The sequence below is a fragment of the Vigna unguiculata genome, chromosome 8 (assembly GCF_004118075.2).
Source record: "Vigna unguiculata cultivar IT97K-499-35 chromosome 8, ASM411807v1, whole genome shotgun sequence".
NCBI classification, from domain to species: domain Eukaryota; kingdom Viridiplantae; phylum Streptophyta; class Magnoliopsida; order Fabales; family Fabaceae; genus Vigna; species Vigna unguiculata.
In genome coordinates, this window is record NC_040286.1 from 32,013,548 (window position 1) to 32,024,875 (window position 11,328).

Here is an 11,328-nt window from a genome sequence, read left to right on the forward strand (position 1 = left end):
TAAGACATTGACACCACTCTCAACCCAAAACCTTAAGGCAATGGGTTTATGGGTCTTTATTCTTATATAGTGCTCTACTTTCTCATTTTTGGTCAATGTGGGACTTAGACTCACACTTGTATTCCTAACAATCTCCCTCTCAAGGGTGAGTCCCTTCAACCACATTGGTACACCCCCCTCCAGCGGAAGCTGCCCAACCACGAGTACTCCTTTTCTGCCCTTTTTCTGTACCGCCGTTATTCTTAACGGGACACGCTTTACCTGGAACCCTTATCTGGGACTCTTGCCAGGAAGACTTTCGATACTAGGACCATACTGGTACTGCACTCGTCTGAGCCGGCATTAACCATCGGCTCTGATACCACTTGTCAGGTTTTACAGAGGGGGTTTCACTAGGGAGAACAACACCAATGAGATCTGAGCCTAACCACATAAGACACTGACACCACTCTCAACCCAAAGGCTTTGGGTTGAGAGTGGTGTCAGTGTCTTATGTGGTTAGGCTCAGATCTCATTGGTGTTGTTCTCCCTAGTGAAACCCCCTCTATAAAACCTGACAATTGGTATCAAGAGCCATTTTTCTTAGTATGCTCTGTGGTTGCAGCATTGTCTGATCTTCCACATCAGAAAAGATTTGGTTTCTATTTTTTTCTTCTTGGGGATCTCAGTTTAGAGAAGTAGTGGGAGCTTTGGTCAAAGGCAGCAGAAGCTTTGGTCAAAGGCAGCAGAAGCTTTGGTCAAAGGCAGCAGGAGCTTTGGGTAAGGCAGCAGGAGCTTTGGTCAAAAGCCGCAGCAGGAGCTTTGGTCAAAAGTCGCAGCAGGAGCTTTGGTCAAAAGCAGCAGGAGCTTTCGTCAAAGCAGCAAGAGCAATGGCATTGGAAGAAGGGAAGGTGAGGATTGAGAAGTTTGATGGCAGTGACTTCGGGTTCTGGAAGATGCAGATAGAGGACTACCTGTATCAGAAGAAGTTGTATCTACCCTTAACAGGGCAGAAGCCAACTGACATGGAGCAGGCGGAATGGGATTTGTTAGATCGGCAGACACTCGGTGTGATCCGATTGACATTAGCCAAGAATGTTGCGTTCAACATCATGAACGAGAACACAACCGTAGATTTGATGAAGGCATTGTCAAATATGTATGAGAAGCCATCTGCAGCCAATAAAGTGTATTTGATTCGCAGACTAGTCAACCTAAAAATGGGTGAAGGTAACTCGATTACTAATCATATTAGTGAATTCAATACAATTATTGCGCAGTTGACATCAGTGCAAATAACATTTGATGATGAGGTGAAAGCATTAATTTTATTATCATCTCTTCCGGAAAGTTGGAGTGCAACTGTTACTGCAGTTAGTAATTCTGCAAGTAATAGTAAGTTGAAGCTTGATAACATTCGTGACTTGATCTTAAGCGAAGATGTTCGCAGGAAAAGTTCAGGGGAATCTTCCAGTTCTAGTTCCGGTTCAGCATTGAGTACTGAAACTAGAGGAAGAAGTAGCCAGAAAGGTCGTAATCAAGGCCGAGGCAGATCAAAGTCTAGAGAGAAATCAAAACCAAAATTCCGGAATGATATCACTTGTTGGAATTGTCAGAAAAGGGGTCACTTTACAAATCAATGTAGGGCTCCAAGGAAGAACAACAACAACAAGAGGCAAGATAGTGATCAATCAGCAAATGCAGCAACTGATGAAATTGAAGATGCACTATTATGTAGTCTAGATTGTTCTATTGATTCATGGATTATGGACTCAGGTGCGTCATTTCATACTACACCTTCTTTAGAACTATTATCTAACTATGTTCCAGGAAAGTTTGGGAAGGTCTACCTTGCAGATGGGAAATCTCTTGATATTATAGGAAGAGGTGATATCAATATCAGAACCTCTAATGGAAGTGTGTGGACTTTGAAGAATGTCAGACATATTCCAGCCTTAAAGAGAAACTTAATATCTATAGGGCAGTTGGATGATGAGGGGCATTACACCACCTTTGGAGATGGACACTGGAAAGTAATGAAAGGTAATCTTGTTGTTGCTCGTGGGAAGAAGCAAGGATCTCTTTACATGATTGCAGATGAGGATATGATATCAGTTGCAGAAGTTGGCAACAGTTCCTCTTTGTGGCATCAGAGACTTGGGCATATGAGTGAGAAAGGAATGAAGCTCATGGTCTCAAAAGGTAAAATACCTAACTTGAAGCATGTTGACGTTGGACCTTGCGAACATTGTATCTTTGGAAAGCAGAAAAAGGTTAGCTTCTCCAAAACAAGTAAGTCGTCTAAAGTTGAAAGACTAGCACTAGTGCATACAGATGTTTGGGGGCCAGCTCCAGTGAAATCTCTTGGAGGTTCACAGTATTTCGTAACCTTCATTGATGACTCTACAAGAAAGGTATGGGTTTATTTTCTTAAAAATAAATCTGATGTGTTTTCTGTGTTTAAAAGGTGGAAACAGGAGGTTGAGACTCAAACAGGTTTAAAGATTAAATGTTTGAAGTCTGATAATGGTGGAGAATATGACAGTAATCAATTCAAGGAGTTTTGTTCAGAGAATGGGATCAGAATGATCAAGACGATTCCAGGAACACCAGAACAAAACGGTGTGGCAGAAAGAATGAACAGAACCTTGAATGAGAGAGCAAGATGTATGAGAATCCAGTCAGGATTACCCAAGGTATTTTGGGCAGATGCAATAAGCACAGCAGCCTATCTCATAAACAGAGGACCATCAGTTCCTTTAGGCTATCAGTTACCTGAAGAAGTATGGTCTGGAAATGAGGTAAACCTTTCACATCTGAAAGTTTTTGGTTGTGCTTCATATATTTTGTTGAACTCTAATAGTAGAGATAAATTGGACCCTAAGGCAAAGCGATGCTATTTCATTGGCTATGGATCTGACATGTATGGCTACAGGTTTTGGGATGACCAAAACAAGAAAATTATCAGAAGTAGAAATGTTACTTTTAATGAAAACATGTTCTATAAGGACAGGACTGCAGAATTTGCAAATGCAAATAAAAAGCCAGAGCAGGTATCATTAGAAGAAGTTTCAGAAAATGATGTAGCCAACAGAAGGCAGAATACAGATGTAGAGCCTGAGTCAGAGCCCGAGTCAGAGTTTGGGTCAGAACCTGAACAGATAGTAGAGTCAGTAACTCCTGAATTACCGACTAGAAGGTCTAGCAGAACCATTGTAGCACCACAAAGGTACTCCCCTTCATTGCATTACTTGTTGTTGACTGATGCTGGTGAGCCAGAGCATTTTGCTGAGGCTATGCAGGGAGGTGAATCTATTAAGTGGGAGCTAGCAATGGAAGATGAGATAAAGTCTCTTCAGAAGAATAAGACATGGTCTTTAACCAAGCTTCCAGAAGGAAAGAAGGTTTTGCAAAACAGGTGGGTCTATCGGTTAAAAGAAGAACCAGATGGCAGCAAACGATATAAGGCCAGACTCGTAGTGAAAGGATTCCAACAGAGACAAGGAATTGACTTCACAGAAATTTTCTCTCCTGTTGTCAAGATGACTACCATCAGAGTTATCTTGAGTATAGTAGCTGCAGAAAATCTTCATCTGGAGTAGTTAGATGTGAAAACTGCATTCCTACATGGAGATCTTGAGGAAGAAATCTTTATGGCACAACCAAAAGGTTTTGAAGTACAAGGCAAAGAGAATCTTGTATGCAAGCTTCATAAAAGTTTGTATGGGTTGAAACAAGCACCGCGACAATGGTATAAGAAGTTTAATGAGTTTATAAGAAACTCAGGATTTCACAGATGTGAAGAAGATCATTGTTGTTATGTGAAGAAATATATTGATAGTTATATCATTCTTGCCTTGTATGTTGATGACATGTTGATTGCTGGTGCTAATATGGCAGAAATTGACAGGTTGAAGAAACAATTGTCAGAAAATTTTGAAATGAAGGATCTTGGTCCAGCCAAGCAAATTCTTGGTATGAGAATTTCCAGGGATAGATCTAAAGGTATTCTAAATTTATCTCAGGAAAAATATATTGAAAAATTGCTTAGCAGGTTCAATGTTGGAAATGCTAAAACCAGGAATACACCTTTGGAAACTCACTTAAAGTTCTCAAAAAGGCAATCTTCTCAGACAGAGGAAGAAGAAAATCACATGTCTAAAGTGCCATATGCATCTGCAGTAGGGAGCTTGATGTATGCTATGGTTTGCACCAGACCTGATATAGCACATGCAGTGGGAGTTGTGAGCAGGTTTCTATCCAATCCCGGAAAGGAGCATTGGGAAGGAGTGAAGTGGATATTGAGATATTTGAAGGGCACTTCAAAGATGCATTTGTCCTTTAAAAGAAGTAATCTCACTTTACAGGGGTTTTCTGATGCAGATTTGGGAGGTGATTTGGATGGTAGAAAGAGCACAACAGGTTATATTTTTACGTTGGGTGGCACAGCTATCAGTTGGAAGTCCAAACTTCAAGGAAGAGTCTCCCTTTCAACCACTGAAGCTGAATATATAGCTATCTCAGAAACAGCAAAAGAGATGATATGGTTGAAGAATCTTCTAAAAGAATTAGGAAAAGGGCAAGATGAACCTTCATTGTTCAGTGACAGTCAAAGTGTCATTTGTCTTGCTAAAAATCCAATTCTTCACTCCAGATGCAAACACATTGAATTGAAGTATCATTTTATCAGAAACTTGATAAATGATGGAGATTTGATTTTGTTGAAGATTCCAGGTGCAGAGAATCCAGCTGATATGTTAACCAAGATTGTCACAACAACTAAGTTGAGGCTTTGCATTGCCTCAACTGGCCTTCGAGAAGATTGATGATGAAGGCACTACACTAGGTGGTAATGTAAATCAAACCCCAAGTGGGAGAATTGTTAGAATTATGGTGCTTGATTTAGTCCTACATCGCTTAGAATAGTGAGTTGTGGTTCTCTATTTTACTATATAAGAGACTCTATGTAAAGCTTTAAGATACACCAAAATACAAATACTTCCTAGTGTAGTCGTGGACGTAGGCATACACATTGTAGCCGAACCACGTTAAATTTTCTGTGTCTATTTTTCTCTCCTTTATTCTTTCCTTTATTGCCTTGTTCCTAACAAAGAGTGGGTGAAATTTTGATGCAAAAAGAAAAATTTGAAGAAAAATAAGGTATATCTCATGAACTTACCATTTTAAATTTAAATGTAGAATTCTTAATCATTGACAATAATAAGTATTTAGCATTCATGGAAAACTATACTTACAGTGTATCCGATTAACGTAATATTTAACAAGTGGGTTTCTTGAAGACATGAAAAAGTACCATGAATGAGAAAAAAACATGTTGAAGAAAGAAGACCAAATTGAAAGCAATAATCTTCTAATCTTAGCACTAAAAATGAATATTCCATGTATGTACATATCTATATATCTTCTATCATATATATAGCTGAAACAAAATGAACATGTTTTCTGAAGCACCAAAAACCAAACTGTGAGAGGGTGCTATTGCTCTGGCTAGGTTTTGTGTTTTTTGCCTTCCTTCTACTTAAATAATTACAAAGAAGAAACCACCCTTATTCATTACTAACTATTGAGAAGGTGCTTCCACGCGAATTTCTTCATTTTCCACGGGGCTAAAACTCACCCGTTTCTGCAAAAATCAAAGCAATATTCAAGTAAGAACATTAAGAATCAAATGTCAGCTTCTTATACAACAACTCTGAAAGTTCTTTTTTTTTTTTTTTCTTTTCTCACTCGTTATTTTAAAATACCAAAGTAAACGACGAGTGGTATTATTGGGTTCACATGTAATACTAACAAAATTGTAAACTATCCTTTGGTGGCGTGTTTGATTTTTCATAAACTTCCAAACCCCTGTTTTTGTTTCCCTCGATGCCACTTTTTTTTCAATTGTCCTTAGTGCGTTTGGTATTGTTTTGTTCGAGACAAAATTACGTTTCAAGTCTTCATTCTAATTCTTTTTATTTGTAAAACCAACATGTTAATTTTATAATCAATAAAAACGCAGTCACGTACAGTGCAAATCAACTTACTATTCCTAGCTTCTAACGTATATGCAAATCTTTCCAAAATCAACACAAAACAACTATAATTACCGTCAAAATTGGCGTTCAGTGCAAATGAACTTCATAGCAAAGTCATCAATCAACTAAATATAGACTCAATACGAATTGGAGTTACGTTACGGTGCTTAGTTGAGCTTATGTTATAGGTATCGATATGAGTCAACTTATTAAAACAAATTGTGCCTTTCACACAAATAGATTAATCCATTTCTTAAAAAAGTTAGTATGAAAAATTGAAGTTGTGAAGTAGAAACACTTAAAAAATAGTTATAATCCCATGAAATCCGGTGGAAGAAAACGACCGTGTCTAAGGAACCACATGCGATTTCGCGTACGTCCACATCACCATCAACCAACGCCTTAATTAGCGCCCGTGAACACACGAAAGTTCAACCCACTTTCAAAGATTCATGACTCAAAATATAATTATATAACACATTTTTATATTATCATCTAATCATTCCTCATAAATACTAATTATGTCAAATTAACATCAAATATTTTTTAATTACGATTTACTCTTAAACTAGTGCTAACACGGTTTTAAACCATCCATTGGAGTTAAAGTATAGAAATCAAAATATATTTATAAAAATTAAAAAATATTTTTTTTCAAGCATAGAAATGAAAAAAGTAAAGATTGAACGAGTAAGTAATACATACCCCACGTGGTTTGTGAGTGTGATGGTGCAGCGTCCTGGCGCCACCGTCCTCTACCGCTGCACTGCCGGCGGCCTCGCCGGCATTGTTTCCCATGTACAAACTTATGATTTTCTCCGCCACGTCGGACCCGTCGGTGCTCTCTTCCATGAGCCTGTCCAACTGGGCCTTGGGGAGTCTCATCTTAACCCTCATGGGCCCATCAGAGCCCAGATTGGGGTTGGGCCTGACGAGGGCGAGATCCGACACGGAGCGTTTGGAGAGCATCAAGAGCTCGAGTCTATCCTTAGCGTTCATGCCGCGGATACCACTGGATCGCACCCTCCTATGCAGCGTCGATTTATCGTCTTCGGGTTGAATCTTGGGTAACTCAACGAGGAAGTAGATTTTCCTGGGCTTCAATTCGTGGTGAGGCTCAAGCGGCTTGGCCCGAAGCCCAAAATGTTTGACCGCTTCGGAGTCCAACAGAACGTGGCCGGGGTAGTCCTTGACGACGTCGTTCGCTCTTGCCGGAGTTTTGAACTTCAACGTTTCTCCATCCACCTTCATCACCTTCGCCTTTCTACTCCTTCCTATGGTGTTCCCCATAGCTTCAATTACTCTGGATTTTTGTGTTTGGATTTTTGGTGGGCGAAATTAAGGTACGTGTTTTTTTAGCCGAGCGAGTTTTGGGGGAATTTATATTGGGATGCTTTTGGAGTAAGCGGTTGACAAAATCAAATTTGAATGATGAGTATGCATGTGTGAATTGTGGAATCTTTGAAAAAAAAATTGGTTAGTTTAGTGATATGATGGTAAATAGTAGTGGGAAAACTCTGGTTGTTAAGGGATAAACTCTGGTTTGGTTGGGTTAATAGAATAGTTGTGGGGTCGCGCAAACCAACCTTTCATTCTAATCAATCTCCCATTTGATAAAAGGGGAAAAACAAATGGGGTACCTCATATTCTTTTCATATGTGCTTTATCTGCCTGTTTAAGTCGCGTGCGTTTTTATTTTTGAGATAGATAATTAAACATTATATAAAAATAAGACTCAGTTTTAAGATTTTGAGATTAAAATAATATAAAATGATTTATATGTGTAAGATTAATATTATATATATATATATATATATATATATATATGTATATGTGTATATATCTACTATAATCTATTAATAATTATAACCATAACATATAAACCATAACCTAACAGATTTTGTCTATTCTATCCAATATAAAACTTTTGACTCACATTTGAATTATTTCTAATAATAATGATATTTTTAATCTATTATTTTAATTATTTATTTTAAATTTTTTAATAATATGATATAATGATAAATTAAAAATGGCTCAAATACATCATAAGATTGCATTTTGTAAAAGCCATAGAGTTTATACCTTTTTCGATTTGGGAAGCCATATGAACGGTTATGTGAACTGTTTTTCTATTAAAGTGAGATTAGTTTGAAAAGGTGAAATATTGATTTAACTAATTACGAAAATAATAATTATGTGAAATACAGTGCTAAAAGAAAAGAAGAAGAAGAAGAAAATATTAAAATGTGTATTTAGAAAAGTAGAAAGAAAAAGAGAGCGAAAGTTTTGCGTGCATACACACTTTAGAAAGTCTAACCTTCTAGTGTTTTCAATTTATTACATAAGACTGAGCCAAGCGCACGTGAAATAAAAACTAAATTGCTGTGAACAAAAAAAGGTGTTTATCTTTTGTTTGTTTTGAACAAAATGAATTTGGATAAGTGATAAAAAGGAGAAAGTTTATGAAATGTTACACCAGTGTGGATCCAAACCTAACGTAACATGATTATGAAAGTGGCTCACGGGCTGCACCATAGCCACCACTCTTTACGGAAAATGTTTAAAGGATAGGGACATGTATACACACACCACTACCCTACATTGCATCATCACTAAGGCACAAAAAACATAAACATTTTTATTCATAATCATATTTTCTTTATCGCATTTTACTAGTCATTGTTCAATTTTCACATTTTTTTTTCTATTTATTTCTTATGTTATTGAAATGTGTGAAAAATAATTACATTAAATAAAAATAAGGATGATATATAAATTATAAAAAGGAAATATTACTAATAAATTTATTATCAAAGCTTAAATAGATAACTACAGTTATGAGTTGTTAATGACTCATTAATCTTGAGCGTTCACTCTAACCGTGTCGACCCAAAACAACCGAAAATATGTTCTTCTAATCAATGGCTGTCGATCGTACGTAGCTCAAACTCATACCCTATATCACAAGTTCTGTCTAATGTTGACCTTCCAAATTTGCGTTCATTTTTGTTTCTTTTTTATCATTCTTTTTATTTTATTTTTTATGTTTCCCTTTTGTTATTTAAATAACTCTACACACACATGACTATCATATTATATCTTATATAACTGTTTATGACGGCATCTTGTATAAACTTTATTATTAAAATTATTACTCTTTAATGTACTTTTAGGTTTATTTAATTATTTATACCGACATGGATGTTGTGCGATTAATATATACATTTTTTATTCTTTTTCTTTTCTTTAACTTTTCTTCGTAATTAGTAGTACATATATACAACATTGTCTACTTTACAAAGATTACTTAAAGTTAAACAACACCATTTACCAGAACTTATTATTGGAGTAAAAAATGCAGTGCTGCATATTAAAATATTGTTCTTAAAGTTAAAATAATATTTTGAACAAGTAAAATTGATAAAAGACAAAGTTTAAATTAATAATATAATGTCAAATTAAGTTAAACACTTACTTTTAAAAGTTTAGTTTTAGAATGGAATTCTGTATAAACTGCTTTAATTTTTGCGATATTAATACCGCAAAACTGGCTAACTTATTTAATCAATTGTGTATTGACCATAATGTAACTGTTCAAAAACTAAATTGGAAATTATTACTATATTATTATAAAATTCGCTAATTTGAAAGTTATATTACTATATTATATATATATATATATATATATATATATATATATATATTCACACACATAATTGTAGAATGATATATTAACTTATTTTAATGAGTGAGGATGTATTGACTTAAGCGAAGATGTTAATAAAATTATTTAGCTTGATAAACAAGAAAATTATGTTTACATTTTTTATACAATTTAAATATTAGTTTTTATGTTATTAACCACAACTATTTTAAGAGAATTTATACACACAAACGCCTTTGACGCGTGTGGTTCGATGTACAAACCCTTGTCCCAGTGTCATTGGGAATAATTAATATCCATACGTAGAATATAATCATTGTCATATTTATGTTATTTAAATATCTATTAATTATTAAATAATTTATAGAAAATATTTAATGATTTTTAAAACACAAATAAATAAAAGTATGTTAGTTATATAGTATGTTTCTTTCATCTTATAATTATTTGATAAAATAATTAAAAGGATTCATAACACTATTTAACATTTAATTTGAAAATAATATTAATGAAAACATTGTTGAAGCCCATATCATCACTTCCAACTCTAAGATCACATGTACAAATAATAATAATAATTAAATATTTTTTGTCACTTAATTGCTCTTTGAAATTTTGATCAAATTTATTTCTCCAACATTATAAACGCATGAATTTGATGAGTTAAATTTATTTAATGTTTCAAAAATATTAGATAAACATAACAAGATTTAGTTAAAAAGACTAAATGTATATATTATTAAAGATGAAGAACTAAATTGATAAAAAAAACCTAATTCTAATATTTAAGAAACCAAAAACATATTTAAATCTAATAATAATAATACAGTTAGACTTTTGGTTAAAATAAAGTTCTTGTTAACTAATGAGAGTATTTATTTATCAAGAACTATATTTTATTAAATTTTTAAAATTATTTAAAAACAGATTTTAAAGTTTACACTAACTATTATTTTAATTTTATTAAATAATTTTTTTATACATTGTTATTTTATTAACGCTCGTTAATACTTTTCTCTGACTATTATATATACCAATTAATTAGCTAACAACGCAACACTCTTTAATAATTTAAAGGAAAAACCAGTGTGGTTGTACCAAAATTTTTTTGACTTTTGTTTAGGATGATTTTCAAGAAGCAGTTTTCAGTTAGGAAGGGCTTTGACTTCTTTCAACAATCGTATTTCTCCAAACTTTATGTCTTTATCTACGGATTAAGTTTATTACCTTTGCGCAATTACCAAATTTAGGTTAATTATTATCTTTATTTTAGTTATGTCAATATATAAAAAATTATAAATAAAATAAATTATAAAAAATGTAAATATATTTCTAGTCTTTTTAAATTCGGTATAAATTGTGTTTTATTCGTCAATTTTAAAAGTTAGAACTTTTAGGAAAAAAATTGTCTTAGTTTATCTTCTTCTAAATATCACTAAAAATAGGGTTAAATATGATTTTGGTCCCTCAAGTATAAGTGAATTTTGGAATTAGTCCCTTATCAAAACTTTATACCGATTTTGTCCTTCATCTTTCAAAATGCATGAATTTAGTCCTTTCAACCAAATTTTGTTAAGTTTATCTGACGTTTCAAGCACATTTCATGATAGTATTTAAGTTAACATTGAAACAAAAATATGTCAA

General features: G+C 34.1%; 1 protein-coding gene across 1 annotated transcript; it reads right to left on the minus strand.

The window, feature by feature from the left end:
• Nucleotides 1–5,333: 5,333 nt before the first annotated feature.
• Nucleotides 5,334–7,588, minus strand: LOC114193029 (uncharacterized protein At1g66480-like). The gene is made up of 2 exons (XM_028082723.1): nt 6,723–7,588; nt 5,334–5,623 (listed from the first exon to the last, which is right to left on the minus strand). Exons 1-2 carry the CDS (start codon nt 7,305–7,307, stop codon nt 5,561–5,563), a joined length of 648 nt encoding a protein of 215 aa, XP_027938524.1. The 5' UTR covers nt 7,308–7,588; the 3' UTR covers nt 5,334–5,560.
• Between the last annotated feature and the right edge of the window lie 3,740 nt (nt 7,589–11,328).

Coding starts and splice junctions, on each gene's coding strand:
- LOC114193029 (XM_028082723.1), bottom strand. CDS start 7,307: ATGGGGAACACCATAGGAAGGAGTAGAAAGGCGAAGGTGATGAAGGTG. Junction 5,624..6,722: donor ACACTCACAAACCACGTGGG/GTATGTATTACT, acceptor TGATTTTTGCAG/AAACGGGTGAGTTTTAGCCC.